The sequence below is a fragment of the Oncorhynchus gorbuscha genome, linkage group LG11 (genome assembly GCF_021184085.1).
Source record: "Oncorhynchus gorbuscha isolate QuinsamMale2020 ecotype Even-year linkage group LG11, OgorEven_v1.0, whole genome shotgun sequence".
NCBI lineage: Eukaryota > Metazoa > Chordata > Actinopteri > Salmoniformes > Salmonidae > Oncorhynchus > Oncorhynchus gorbuscha.
Genome location: NC_060183.1, coordinates 83,239,797 through 83,255,578, shown reverse-complemented (window position 1 = coordinate 83,255,578; position 15,782 = coordinate 83,239,797). Strand labels below are relative to the sequence as shown.

The following is a 15,782-nucleotide window of genomic DNA, read 5'->3' as shown; positions in this document are numbered from 1 at the left end:
GTGTGTACAGGTTGGTAGTTCGTAGAGAGTGTGTATAGGTTGGTAGAGAGTGTGTACAGGTTGGTAGTTGGTAGAGAGTGTGTACAGGTTGGTAGAGAGTGTATAGGTTGGTAGAGAGTGTGTACTGGTTGGTAGAGTGTATAGGTTGGTAGAGAGTGTGTATAGGTTGGTAGAGAGTGTGTATTGGTTGGTAGAGAGTGTGTATAGGTTGGTAGAGAGTGTGTATAGGTTGGTAGAGAGTGTGTATAGGTTGGTAGAGAGTGTGTATAGGTTGGTAGAGAGTGTGTACAGGTTGGTAGTTGGTAGAGAGTGTGTATTGGTTGGTAGTTGGTAGAGAGTGTGTATTGGTTGGTAGTTGGTAGAGAGTGTGTATTAGTTGATAGAGAGTGTGTATAGGTTGGTAGAGAGTGTGTATTAGTTGATAGAGAGTGTGTATAGGTTGGTAGAGAGTGTGTATTAGTTGATAGAGAGTGTGTATAGGTTGGTAGAGAGTGTGTATTAGTTGATAGAGAGTGTGTATAGGTTGGTAGAGAGTGTGTATTAGTTGATAGAGAGTGTGTATTAGTTGATAGAGAGTGTGTATAGGTTGGTAGAGAGTGTGTATTAGTTGATAGAGAGTGTGTATAGGTTGGTAGAGAGTGTGTACAGGTTGGTAGAGAGTGTGTACAGGTTGGTAGTTGGTAGAGAGTGTGTATAGGTTGGTAGAGAGTGTGTATTGGTTGGTAGTTGGTAGAGAGTGTGTATAGGTTGGTAGAGAGTGTGTATTGGTTGGTAGTTGGTAGAGAGTGTGTATTGGTTGGTAGTTGGTAGAGAGTGTGTATAGGTTGGTAGTTGGTAGAGAGTGTGTATTGGTTGGTAGTTGGTAGAGAGTGTGTATAGGTTGGTAGAGAGTGTGTATAGGTTGGTAGAGAGTGTGTATAGGTTGGTAGAGAGTGTGTATAGGTTGGTAGAGAGTGTGTATAGGTTGGTAGAGAGTGTGTATAGGTTGGTAGAGAGTGTGTATAGGTTGGTAGAGAGTGTGTATAGGTTGGTAGAGAGTGTGTATAGGTTGGTAGAGAGTGTGTATAGGTTGGTAGAGAGTGTGTATAGGTTGGTAGAGAGTGTGTATAGGTTGGTAGAGAGTGTGTATAGGTTGGTAGAGAGTGTGTATAGGTTGGTAGAGTGTGAGGTTGGTAGAGAGTGTGTATAGGTTGGTAGAGAGTGTGTATAGGTTGGTAGAGAGTGTGTATAGGTTGGTAGAGAGTGTGTATAGGTTGGTAGAGAGTGTGTATAGGTTGGTAGAGTGTGTATAGGTTGGTGTACAGGTTGGTAGAGAGTGTGTATAGGTTGGTAGAGAGTGTGTATAGGTTGGTAGAGAGTGTGTATAGGTTGGTAGAGAGTGTGTATTGGTTGGTAGTTGGTAGAGAGTGTGTATTGGTTGGTAGTTGGTAGAGAGTGTGTACAGGTTGGTAGAGAGTGTGTATAGGTTGGTAGAGAGTGTGTACAGGTTGGTAGAGAGTGTGTATAGGTTGGTAGAGAGTGTGTATAGGTTGGTAGAGAGTGTGTATAGGTTGGTAGAGAGTGTGTATTGGTTGGTAGAGAGTGTGTACAGGTTGGTAGAGAGTGTGTATAGGTTGGTAGAGAGTGTGTATAGGTTGGTAGAGAGTGTGTATAGGTTGGTAGAGAGTGTGTATAGGTTGGTAGAGAGTGTGTACAGGTTGGTAGAGAGTGTGTATAGGTTGGTAGAGAGTGTGTATAGGTTGGTAGAGAGTGTGTATTGGTTGGTAGTTGGTAGAGAGTGTGTATTGGTTGGTAGAGTGTGTGTATAGGTTGGTAGAGAGTGTGTATAGGTTGGTAGAGAGTGTGTATAGGTTGGTAGTTGGTAGAGTGTGTGTATAGGTTGGTAGAGAGTGTGTACAGGTTGGTAGAGAGTGTGTATAGGTTGGTAGAGAGTGTGTATTGGTTGGTAGTTGGTAGAGAGTGTGTATTGGTTGGTAGAGTGTGTGTATAGGTTGGTAGAGAGTGTGTATAGGTTGGTAGAGAGTGTGTATAGGTTGGTAGAGAGTGTGTATAGGTTGGTAGAGAGTGTGTATAGGTTGGTAGAGAGTGTGTATAGGTTGGTAGAGAGTGTGTATTAGTTGATAGAGAGTGTGTATAGGTTGGTAGAGAGTGTGTATAGGTTGGTAGAGAGTGTGTATAGGTTGGTAGAGAGTGTGTATAGGTTGGTAGAGAGTGTGTATAGGTTGGTAGAGAGTGTGTATTAGTTGATAGAGAGTGTGTATAGGTTGGTAGAGAGTGTGTATAGGTTGGTAGAGAGTGTGTACAGGTTGGTAGAGAGTGTGTATAGGTTGGTAGAGAGTGTGTATAGGTTGGTAGAGAGTGTGTATAGGTTGGTAGAGAGTGTGTACAGGTTGGTAGAGAGTGTGTATAGGTTGGTAGAGAGTGTGTACAGGTTGGTAGAGAGTGTGTATAGGTTGGTAGAGAGTGTGTACAGGTTGGTAGTTGGTAGAGAGTGTGTATAGGTTGGTAGAGAGTGTGTACAGGTTGGTAGTTGGTAGAGAGTGTGTATAGGTTGGTAGAGAGTGTGTATTGGTTGGTAGTTGGTAGAGAGTGTGTATAGGTTGGTAGAGAGTGTGTATAGGTTGGTAGTTGGTAGAGAGTGTGTATAGGTTGGTAGAGAGTGTGTATTAGTTGATAGAGAGTGTGTATAGGTTGGTAGAGAGTGTGTATAGGTTGGTAGAAAGTGTGTATAGGTTGGTAGTTGGTAGAGAGTGTGTATAGGTTGGTAGAGAGTGTGTATAGGTTGGTAGTTGGTAGAGAGCGTGTATAGGTTGGTAGAGAGTGTGTATAGGTTGGTAGAGAGTGTGTATTGGTTGGTAGAGAGTGTGTATTGGTTGGTAGAGAGTGTGTATAGGTTGGTAGAGAGTGTGTACAGGTTGGTAGAGAGTGTGTATAGGTTGGTAGAGAGTGTGTATAGGTTGGTAGAGAGTGTGTATAGGTTGGTAGAGAGTGTGTACAGGTTGGTAGAGAGTGTGTATAGGTTGGTAGAGAGTGTGTATAGGTTGGTAGAGAGTGTGTATAGGTTGGTAGAGAGTGTGTACAGGTTGGTAGAGAGTGTGTACAGGTTGGTAGAGAGTGTGTATAGGTTGGTAGAGAGTGTGTACAGGTTGGTAGAGAGTGTGTATAGGTTGGTAGAGAGTGTGTATAGGTTGGTAGAGAGTGTGTATAGGTTGGTAGAGAGTGTGTATAGGTTGGTAGAGAGTGTGTACAGGTTGGTAGAGAGTGTGTATAGGTTGGTAGTTGGTAGAGAGTGTGTATAGGTTGGTAAAGAGTGTGTACAGGTTGGTAGAGAGTGTGTATAGGTTGGTAGAGAGTGTGTACAGGTTGGTAGAGAGTGTGTATAGGTTGGTAGAGAGTGTGTATAGGTTGGTAGAGAGTGTGTATAGGTTGGTAGAGAGTGTGTATAGGTTGGTAGAGAGTGTGTACAGGTTGGTAGAGAGTGTGTATAGGTTGGTAGAGAGTGTGTACAGGTTGGTAGAGAGTGTGTACAGGTTGGTAGAGAGTCTCGGTTGGAACTGTTGCATTTTTTTACAATTGATAACTGGAATTAACTGATTGATTACATCACACAGATGTGGCCCAGAAAACACACACACAGTCCTAATGAGAGGTGTGTGTGTGGCAGGTTGAAGCTTTCAACAAGCATGTCTATTCTGGGCTCAGTATGTCTTGGCAGTGTTGCCAAGAAACCCACAGGCAATCATATCCCCTTTCTCCTGAAGTGTACACTCATTGACTACTTCCCACAAATCTAAAAGCATTGGATTGGTAGAGGCATGGGCTAGAGAGGACTTTATTGGTTACTACATGATTCCATATGTGTTATGGCGGCAGGGTAGCCTAGTGGTTAGAGTGTAGAGGCGGCAGGGTAGCCTAGTGGTTAGAGTGTAGAGGTGGCAGGGTAGCCTAGTGGTTAGAGCGTTGGACTAGTAACTGAAAGGTTGCAAGTTCGAATCCCCGAGCTGACAAAGTACAAATCTGTCGTTCTGAACAGGCAGTTAACCCACTGTTCCTAGGCCGTCATTGAAAATAAGAATTTGTTCTTAACTGACTTGCCTGGTAAAATAAAATAAAAGGACATTCCCACTATATTCCTTTTCCCAGTCACTTCCTGTCCAAGGGAAGTGAACAAGTGCACACTTTGAGAGTTTGGAGATAATTGGGAAGAAAACCACTGCTAGCAAAGGGCTGAGAATAGAATGGTCTCAATGGGACTCCCTGCTCAAATGTTCACTAAAAATAAAAATAGGAGGCCATTGGGAGAACGGAGTGAAAGGAATCTGAAGAACCCTGACATGTAGCCTAAGCTAACCTGTACCTTGTTGACGGTGAGGTTCTCATTCCGTAGCCTCTGTTTGTTCTTCTGCATCTTGCCGGGCATCATCTTGCCCGTTCGGAAGTCGAAACATCCCAGGTCCACCGTGTTGCCTAGGTAACGGGACAGCTGGGGTTTGCTCCGGAACTTCTTCCCTTTGGGACTGAGGGGTGAAGAGGAAAGACAACAACAACAACAACAGTGTTAGTTTACAAACAGTTCAGACAGGTGTACTGTACCTAGTGTTGAGGTCCAAAAGCATCGATCGTTCAAGAGAGGAACGTTCTACAGAGACCATTGTAGCTCATGTATTTCACAATGTTACTAAAGCCAGCAAAGTGTATTAATAGCAGAGCTGCCAGTCTCGTTATGTCATGGTAGTGGGGCTATATTAATAGCAGAGCTGTCAGTCTCGTTATGTCATGGTAGTGGGGCTATATTAATAGCAGAGCTGCCAGTCTCATCATGTCATGGTAGTGGGGCTGTATTAATAGCAGAGCTGCCAGTCTCGTTATGTCATGGTAGTGGGGCTATATTAATAGCAGAGCTGCAAGTCTCATGATGTCATGTTAGTGGGGCTATATTAATAGCAGAGCTGCCCGTCTCGTTATGTCATGTTAGTGGGGCTATATTAATAGCAGAGCTGCCCGTCTCGTTATGTCATGGTAGTGGGGCTGTATAAATAGCAGAGCTGCCAGTCTCATTATGTCAGGGTAATGGGGCTGTATTAATAGCAGAGCTGCCCGTCTCGTTATGTCATGGTAGTGGGGCTGTCAACATAAGTAACACCTGCCAGTTGCCACATGTACTTAGGCTAAATTCAATTCTCCCAAGAAACACTTGACTAGTTCTCAGGCTGGAGGAAACATTTAAAGGCAGCAGGGAGGACCATCTTATGTGGAAGAGGATCAATGGCATCACAACCCAGAAAACATATATCCCTGGCCAAAGCCATCAAGCAGACAGTTCTTCATCTCCTTCTCCTGAGTCGTTGTCAGGCCCTCTTCACAACACAACAGTGTTGGTGTGTTTGGACCATGATCGATCCTTTGTGGTGTGGACAGAGAGGAACTTGAAGCTCTCGACCCGCCCCACTTCGGCCCCGCGGATGTGAATGGGGACCTGTCCAGCCATCCTGTTCCTATAGTCCCCGTGGATGTGAATGGGGACCTGTCCAGCCATCCTGTTCCTATAGTCCCCGTGGATGTGAATGGGGACCTGTCCAGCCATCCTGTTCCTATAGTCCCCGTGGATGTGAATGGGGACCTGTCCAGCCATCCTGTTCCTATAGTCCCCGTGGATGTGAATGGGGACCTGTCCAGCCATCCTGTTCCTATAGTCCCCGTGGATGTGAATGGGGACCTGTCCAGCCATCCTGTTCCTATAGTCCAGGTCCAGGGCCTTTGTCTCGCTGATGTTCATGTGGAGGTTGTTGTCTTGACACTCTATCCTCCTCCCTACTCCTCAAGTCTCACTTCTTGGCTATATTAATATTAGAAAAGAAATTGGCCAGCATGTCTTGAGCAAAGATGATAGTGGAGAACAAAATGGAGAGCGTCTTTATTACCCTACAAAATGACAGGTGAGTCTAAGTGAAATGGGGTAGTGGAGTGGTAGAGCCTGGACGGATGGCCAAGGTGACTGGACGGATGGCCAGGGTGACTGGACGGGTGGCCAGGGTGACTGGACGGGTGGCCAGGGTGACTGGACGGGTGGCCAGGGTGACTGGACGAGTGGCCAGGGTGACTGGACGGGTGGCCAGGGTGACTGGACGGGTGGCCAGGTGGCCAGGGTGACTGGACGGATGGCCAGGGTGACTGGACGGGTGGCCAGGGTGACTGGACGGGTGGCCAGGTTGACTGGACGGGTGGCCAGGTGGCCAGGGTGACTGGACGGATGGCCAGGGTGACTGGACGGGTGGCCAGGGTGACTGGACGGGTGGCCAGGGTGACTGGACGGATGGCCAGGTGGCCAGGGTGACTGGAAACATTTACATTACATTTAAGTCATTTAGCAGACGCTCTTATCCAGAGCGACTTACAAATTGGTGCATTCACCTTATGACATCCAGTGGAACAGTCACTTTACAATAGTGCATCTAAATCTTAAAGGGGGGGGGGTGAGAGGGATTACTTATCCTATCCTAGGTATTCCTTAAAGAGGTGGGGTTTCAGGTGTCTCCGGAAGGTGGTGATTGACTCCGCTGTCCTGGCGTCGTGAGGGAGTTTGTTCCACCATTGGGGGGCCAGAGCAGCGAACAGTTTTGACTGGGCTGAGCGGGAGCTGTACTTCCTCAGTGGTAGGGAGGCGAGCAGGCCAGGAAAGATGGCCAGGGTGACTGGACGGATGGCCAGGTGGACCAGGGTGACTGGAAAGATGGCCAGGGTGACTGGACGGATGGCCAGGTGGCCAGGGTGACTGGACGGATGGCCAGGGTGACTGGACGGGTGGCCAGGGTGACTGGACGGATGGCCAGGTGGCGGGGGTGACTGGACGGGTGGCCAGAGTGACTGGACGGATGGCCAGGGTGACTGGACGGGTGGCCAGGGTGACTGGACGGATGGCCAGGTGGCCAGGGTGACTGGACGGATGGCCAGGTGGCCAGGGTGACTGGACGGATGGCCAGGGTGACTGGACGGGTGGCCAGGGTGACTGGACGGGTGGCCAGATGGCTAGGGTGACTGGACGGGTGGCCAGGGTGACTGGACAGATGGCCAGGGTGACTGGACGGATGGCCAGGGTGACTGGACGGGTGGCCAGGGTGACTGGACGGGTGGCCAGGGTGACTGGAAGGGTGGCCAGGGTGACTGGACGGGTGGCCAGGGTGACTGGACGGATGGCCAGGGTGACTGGACGGATGGCCAGGGTGACTGGACGGGTGGCCAGGGTGACTGGACGGGTGGCCAGGGTGACTGGACGGATGGCCAGGGTGACTGGACGGATGGCCAGGGTGACTGGACAGATGGCCATGGTGACTGGACGGGTGGCCAGGGTGACTGGACGGGTGGCCAGGGTGACTGGACGGATGGCCAGGGTGACTGGACGGATGGCCAGGGTGACTGGACGGGTAGCCAGGGTGACTGGACGGATGGCCAGGGTGACTGGACGGATGGCCAGGGTGACCTGGATGTCTGAGGTTGTTTTCCTGAGGATAAACTCAGTCAGTGCTGAGAGAGAGAGAGAATGGATGTGATCACATCCTTAACCCGGGCAGGTTGGTCAATTAGAAAATAGCATTTCCTCTTCAGACCAAGGCCTACAATAGGGTCCGTTTAAACAGCTGGCTCACACAGTAGACAACACACAGTAGACAACACACAGTAGACAACACACAGTAGACAACACAGAGATGGTCGCTGTAGTCTCTGAACCAGGCATCTTGAACCAGGAAACAAGAGCCTCTGACTAGAATATCGGCTGACATTTTCTATTTTGTATTCTGACGATTCTACAGAGGGCTGCTTTCAGCCGTTCATCATCGCTGTGTGTTCAAAGCATAAAACCGTGACGTTGTGTGACTCAGACCCTCACTTAACTGAACGCCCGTTGAAAACAACCAGAGAGATTGTCTGACCACCACTACTTCTCCGTTTAGCTCAGTCTCCACCTCAGCCGAACTCAGACGAGGCGAGGGCCCAGCTCTGTGACTCATCGCTATGCACATCGATCTGTGACCGGCGGTCGGAAGGACACAGATGTGTGTGTGTGTGTGTGTGTGTGTGTGTGTGTGTGTGTGTGTGTGTGTGTGTGTGTGTGTGTGTGTGTGTGTGTGTGTGTGTGTGTGTGTGTGTGTGTGTGTGTGTGTGTGTGTGTGTGTGTGTGTGTGTGTGTGTGTGTGTGTGTGTGAGACCTTGAAGCGTCTCAGGAGCGAGTGGGTAGGTGACTAGGAGCTAGGCCGCTACATGACTCAGCGATGAGTCAAAGCCGAACCAGAGACACACACACACACACACACACAAACACAACGTCTTTTCAGAGAGAACCGAGACAAACACAACCCAGCCCACTCTGACTGACTGGCTCGACCACACAGATCTGGTGAGAGGGATTTGAGGGTGTGGAATTCCACAGTGGTTTTTCATGCAGAGAGGACTAGAGAAACTAATAGTGAAGTCACTCATTGAAAGAAGGCTTATGAAGGAAGATACCAAACGCTGTCAACTTTCTAGACTGTCAACTGTCAACTTTCTAGACTGTCAACTGTCAACTTTCTAGACTGTCAACTGTCAACTTTCTAGACTGTCAACTGTCAACTTTCTAGACTGTCAACTGTCAACTTTCTAGACTGTCAACTGTCAACTTTCTAGACTGTCAACTGTCAACTTTCGAGACTGTCAACTGTCAACTTTCGAGACTGTCAACTGTCAACTTTCGAGACTGTCAACTGTCAACTTTCTAGACTGTCAACTGTCAACTTTCGAGACTGTCAACTGTCAACTTTCGAGACTGTCAACTGTCAACTTTCTAGACTGTCAACTGTCAACTTTCTAGACTGTCAACTGTCAACTTTCGAGACTGTCAACTGTCAACTTTCTAGACTGTCAACTGTCAACTTTCTAGACTGTCAACTGTCAACTTTCGAGACTGTCAACTGTCAACTTTCTAGACTGTCAACTGTCAACTTTCTAGACTGTCAACTGTCAACTTTCTAGACTGGCTTGTGAAAATGTCAGCTATCGTTGTAAACATGTAGGCTATGTTTCCACGTAGTTAGCTCAGCTATCGTTGTAAACATGTAGGCTATGTTTCGTGCTAATTTGCATGTGCAGCAGTAAAGTTACACAGAAAAGTGGTCGTGGAAAATAAGGGGAAGAGAGGAGTAGAGAACCATGGTAGAGGGAGAGAGAGAGTAGAGAACCATGGTAGAGGGAGAGAGAGTAGAGAACCATGGTAGAGAGAGAGAGAGTAGAGAACCATGGTAGAGGGAGAGAGAGTAGAGAACCATGGTAGAGGGAGAGAGAGTAGAGAACCATGGTAGAGGGAGAGAGAGTAGAGAACCATGGTAGAGGGAGAGAGAGTAGAGAACCATGGTAGAGGGAGAGAGAGTAGAGAACCATGGTAGAGGGAGAGAGAGTAGAGAACCATGGTAGAGGGAGAGAGAGTAGAGAACCATGGTAGAGGGAGAGAGAGTAGAGAACCATGGTAGAGGGGAGAGAGTAGAGAACCATGGAGAGAGGGAGAACCATGGTAGAGGGAGAGAGAGTAGAGAACCATGGTAGAGGGAGAGAGAGTAGAGAACCATGGTAGAGGGAGAGAGAGTAGAGAACCATGGTAGAGGGAGAGAGAGTAGAGAACCATGGTAGAGGGAGAGAGAGTAGAGAACCATGGTAGAGGGAGAGTAGAGAACCATGGTAGAGAACCATGGTAGAGGGAGAGAGTAGAGAACCAGAGAGGGAGAGAGTAGAGAACCATGGTAGAGGGAGAGAGAGTAGAGATGGTAGAGGGAGAGAGAGTAGAGAACCATGGTAGAGGGAGAGAGAGTAGAGAACCATGGTAGAGGGAGAGAGAGTAGAGAACCATGGTAGTGGGAGAGAGAGTAGAGAGTAGAGGGAGAGAGAGTAGAGAACCATGGTAGAGGAGAGAGAGAAGAGAACCATGGTAGAGGGGAGAGAGAGAACCATGGTAGAGGGAGAGAGAGTAGAGAACCATGGTAGAGGGAGAGAGAGTAGAGAACCATGGTAGAGGGAGAGAGAGTAGAGAACCATGGTAGAGGGAGAGAGAGTAGAGAACCATGGTAGTGGGAGTGAGAGAGGAGCAGTGTCTTATAGGCTAGTCTCTGTAGTTCCCCTTGGCTTCCCCCATGGCTTCCCCTTGGCTTCCCCCATGGCTTCCCCCTTGGCTTCCCCCTTGGCTTCCCCATGGCTTCCCCTTGGCTTCCCCCTTGGCTTCCCCCATGGCTTCCCCCATGGCTTCTATCTTGGTGTAGACACAAGCTCAAGCAAAACTGAGAGTAGAGAGAGAGATTTTCATGAAGTTTCCCAATGCGTCCGTCTGCCTGTCTGTCTGGCGATGGCTGTGTGTGTGGTTGTGAGAGCAGCTGGTAGTAGTGAAGGGGCGTTTGCTTGCCAGCGAAGGTCAAGGGGCACTCTCCCATGGCATGCTCCTCCCCCTCCCCGGAACAGACAGATGGACGGAGAGACAGGCAGGCGGACAGACGTCTCTCTCAGGTGTGTTCAGTAGGGAGGTAAAAACTTGGCCTGGACATGAAGATCCAGGTGATCATGAAATATTCTCTCCCCCACGCTGTGACGCAGCAGACTCTGAACGCTGCTCTCTCAGACACGCACACGTTGGTGACGACCCCGATACAATATCATATGTATAGGGGACAGGGATACTGGAGTGATGGAGGTAGGTATGTATAGGGGACAGGGATACTGGAGTGATGGAGGTAGATATGTATAGGGGACAGGGATACTGGAGTGATGGAGGTAGATATGTATAGGGGACAGGGATACTGGAGTGATGGAGGTAGATATGTATAGGGGGAAGGGGACAGGGATACTGGAGTGATGGAGGTAGATATGTATAGGGGGAAGGGACAGGGATACTGGAGTGATGGAGGTAGATATGTATAGGGGGAAGGGGACAGGGATACTGGAGTGATGGAGGTAGATATGTGGGGAAGGGGACAGGGATACTGGAGTGATGGAGGTAGATATGTATAGGGGGAAGGGGACAGGGATACTGGAGTGATGGAGGTAGATATGTATAGGGGGAAGGGGACAGGGATACTGGAGTGATGGAGGTAGATATGTATAGGGGGAAGGGGACAGGGATACTGGAGTGATGGAGGTAGATATGTATAGGGGACAGGGATACTGGAGTGATGGAGGTAGATATGTATAGGGGACAGGGATACTGGAGTGATGGAGGTAGATATGTATAGGGGACAGGGATACTGGAGTGATGGAGGTAGATATGTATAGGGGGGACAGGGTTACTGTAGTGATGGAGGTAGATATGTATAGGGGGAAGGAGACAGGGATACTGTAGTGATGGAGGTAGATATGTATAGGGGGAAGGGGACAGGGATACTGGAGTGATGGAGGTAGATATGTATAGGGGGAAGGGGACAGGGATACTGTAGTGATGGAGGTAGATATGTATAGGGGAAGGGGACAGGGATACTGGAGTGATGGAGGTAGATATGTATAGGGGGAAGGGGACAGGGATACTGTAGTGATGGAGGTAGATATGTATAGGGGGAAGGGGACAGGGATACTGGAGTGATGGAGGTAGATATGTATAGGGGACAGGGATACTGGAGTGATGGAGGTAGATATGTATAGGGGGAAGGGGACAGGGATACTGGAGTGATGGAGGTAGATATGTATAGGGGACAGGGATACTGGAGTGATGGAGGTAGATATGTATAGGGGACAGGGATACTGTAGTGATGGAGGTAGATATGTATAGGGGGAAGGGGACAGGGATACTGGAGTGATGGAGGTAGATATGTATAGGGGACAGGGTTACTGTAGTGATGGAGGTAGATATGTATAGGGGGAAGGAGACAGGGATACTGGAGTGATGGAGGTAGATATGTATAGGGGGAAGGAGACAGGGATACTGGAGTGATGGAGGTAGATATGTATAGGGGGAAGGAGACAGGGATACTGGAGTGATGGAGGTAGATATGTATAGGGGGAAGGGGACAGGGATACTGGAGTGATGGAGGTAGATATGTATAGGGGGAAGGGGACAGGGATACTGTAGTGATGGAGGTAGATATGTATAGGGGGAAGGGGACAGGGATACTGGAGTGATGGAGGTAGATATGTATAGGGGGAAGGGGACAGGGATACTGGAGTGATGGAGGTAGATATGTATAGGGGGAAGGGGACAGGGATACTGTAGTGATGGAGGTAGATATGTATAGGGGGAAGGGGACAGGGATACTGTAGTGATGGAGGTAGATATGTATGGGGGAACAGGGATACTGGAGTGATGGAGGTAGATATGTATAGGGGGAAGGGGACAGGGATACTGGAGTGATGGAGGTAGGATAGGGGGAAGGGGACAGGGATGTATGATGGAGGTAGGGAAGGGGAAGGGACAGGGATACTGTAGTGATGGAGGTAGATATGTATAGGGGGAAGGGGACAGGGATACTGGAGTGATGGAGGTAGATATGTATAGGGGGAAGGAGACAGGGATACTGGAGTGATGGAGGTAGATATGTATAGGGGGAAGGGACAGGGATACTGGAGTGATGGAGGTAGATATGTATAGGGGGGAAGGGGACAGGGATACTGGAGTGATGGAGTAGATATGTATAGGGGACAGGGATACTGGAGTGATGGAGGTAGATATGTATAGGGGACCGGGATACTGGAGTGATGGAGGTAGATATGTATAGGGGGAAGGGGACAGGGATACTGGAGTGATGGAGGTAGATATGTATAGGGGGAAGGGGACAGGGATACTGGAGTGATGGAGGTAGATATGTATAGGGGGAAGGAGACAGGGATACTGTAGTGATGGAGGTAGATATGTATAGTGGGAAGGAGACAGGGATACTGTAGTGATGGAGGTAGATATGTATAGGGGGAAGGAGACAGGGATACTGTAGTGATGGAGGTAGATATGTATAGGGGGAAGGGGACAGGGATACTGGAGTGATGGAGGTAGATATGTATAGGGGGAAGGGGACAGGGATACTGGAGTGATGGAGGTAGATATGTATAGGGGGAAGGGGACAGGGACACTGTAGTGATGGAGGTAGATATGTATAGGGGGAAGGAGACAGGGATACTGGAGTGATGGAGGTAGATATGTAGAGGGGGAAGGGGACAGGGATACTGTAGTGATGGAGGTAGATATGTATAGGAGACAGGGATACTGGAGTGATGGAGGTAGATATGTATAGGGGACAGGGATACTGGAGTGATGGAGGTAGATATGTATATGGGAGATGGGGATACTGGAGTGATGGAGGTAGATATGTATAGGGGACAGGGATACTGGAGTGATGGAGGTAGATATGTATAGGGGGAAGGGACAGGGATACTGGAGTGATGGAGGTAGATATGTATAGGGGAAGGGACTGGAGGATGGAGGTAGTAGGGGTATGGGGATGGAGGTAGATATATAGGAGACAGGGATACTGGAGTGATGGAGGTAGATATGACAGGGATACTGGAGTGATGGAGGTAGATATGTATAGGGGAAGGGGACAGGGATACTGGAGTGATGGAGGTAGATATGTATAGGGGGAAGGAGACAGGGATACTGGAGTGATGGAGGTAGATATGTATAGGAGACAGGGATACTGGAGTGATGGAGGTAGATATGTATAGGGGTAAGGAGACAGGGATACTGGAGTGATGGAGGTAGATATGTATAGGGGACAGGGATACTGGAGTGATGGAGGTAGATATGTAGAGGGGTAAGGGGACAGGGATACTGTTGTGATGGAGGTAGATATGTATAGGGGACAGGGATACTGGAGTGATGGAGGTAGATATGTATAGGGGACAGGGATACTGGAGTGATGGAGGTAGATATGTAGAGGGGGAAGGGGACAGGGATACTGGAGTGATGGAGGTAGATATGTATAGGGGGAAGGGGACAGGGATACTGGAGTGATGGAGGTAGATATGTATAGGGGGAAGGGGACAGGGATACTGGAGTGATGGAGGTAGATATGTATAGGGGGAAGGGGACAGGGATACTGGAGTGATGGAGGTAGATATGTATAGGGGAAGGGGACAAGGACACTGTAGTGATGGAGGTAGATATGTATAGGGGGAAGGGGACAGGGATACTGTAGTGATGGAGGTAGATATGTATAGGGGGAAGGGGACAGGGATACTGTAGTGATGGAGGTAGATATGTATAGGGGACAGGGATACTGGAGTGATGGAGGTAGATATGTATAGGGGACAGGGATACTGGAGTGATGGAGGTAGATATAGCAGGGGACAGGGATACTTTGATGGAGGTAGATAAAGGGGACAGGGATACTGGAGTGATGGAGGTCATGTATGTGACAGGGATACTGGAGTGATTCTATGTATAGGGGTTAGGGACAGGGATACTGGAGTGATGGAGGTAGATATGTATAGGGGGAAGGAGACAGGGATACTGGAGTGATGGAGGTAGATATGTACTAGTGATGGAGGTAGATATGTATAGGGGGAAGGGGACAGGGATACTGTAGTGATGGAGGTAGATGTGTATAGGGGGAAGGGGACAGGGACACTGTAGTGATGGAGGTAGATATGTATAGGGGGAAGGGGACAGGGATACTGTAGTGATGGAGGTAGATATGTATAGGGGGAAGGGGACAGGGATACTGTAGTGATGGAGGTAGATATGTATAGGGGGAAGGGGACAGGGATACTGTAGTGATGGAGGTAGATATGATGGGGTAGATATGTGATGGAGGTAGGAAGGGGACAGGGATACTGGAGTGATGGAGGTAGATATGTATAGGGGGAAGGAGACAGGGATACTGGAGTGATGGAGGTAGATATGTATAGGGGGAAGGGGACAGGGATACTGGAGTGATGGAGGCAGATATGTATAGGGGGAAGGGGACAGGGATACTGTAGTGATGGAGGTAGATATGTATAGGGGGAAGGGGACAGGGACACTGTAGTGATGGAGGTAGATATGTATAGGGGGAAGGGGACAGGGATACTGTAGTGATGGAGGTAGATATGTATAGGGGAAGGGGACAGGGATACTGTAGTGATGGAGGTAGATATGTATAGGGGGAAGGGGACAGGGATACTGTAGTGATGGAGGTAGATATGTATAGGGGGACAGGGATACTGGAGTGATGGAGGTAGATATGTATAGGGGGAAGGGGACAGGGATACTGGAGTGATGGAGGTAGATATGTATAGGGGGACAGGGATACTGGAGTGATGGAGGTAGATATGTATAGGAGACAGGGATACTGGAGTGATGGAGGTAGATATGTATAGGAGACAGGGATACTGGAGTGATGGAGGTAGATATGTATAGGGGTAAGGAGACAGGGATACTGGAGTGATGGAGGTAGATATGTATAGGGGGAAGGGGACAGGGATACTGATGGAGGTAGATAGGGGGAAGAGTAGGGATACTGTATGGAGGTAGGGAAGGAGACAGGGATACTGGAGTGATGGAGGTAGATATGTATAGGGGGAAGGGACAGGGATACTGGAGTGATGGAGGTAGATATGTATAGGGGGAGGTGACAGGGATACTGGAGTGATGGAGGTAGATATGTATAGGGGGAAGGGGACAGGGATACTGGAGTGATGGAGGTAGATATGTATAGGGGGAAGGAGACAAGGATACTGGAGTGATGGAGGTAGATATGTATAGGGGGAAGGGGACAGGGATACTGTAGTGATGGAGGTAGATATGTATAGGGGGAAGGGGACAGGGATACTGTAGTGATGGAGGTAGATATGTATAGGGGGAAGGGGAC

The 15,782-nt window shown here is 48.8% G+C and overlaps 1 protein-coding gene across 1 annotated transcript in view; it reads right to left on the bottom strand.

The window, feature by feature from the left end:
• The window catches only part of LOC123989561 (methyl-CpG-binding domain protein 2-like), a 104,757-nt gene that overhangs the window by 73,811 nt on the left and 15,164 nt on the right, over positions 1 to 15,782 (bottom strand). The window contains exon 2 of the mRNA XM_046290675.1: positions 4,358 to 4,517. Within this exon, the coding sequence (XP_046146631.1) occupies positions 4,358 to 4,517 (160 nt within the window). The remainder of the gene's footprint in view (positions 1 to 4,357; positions 4,518 to 15,782) is intronic.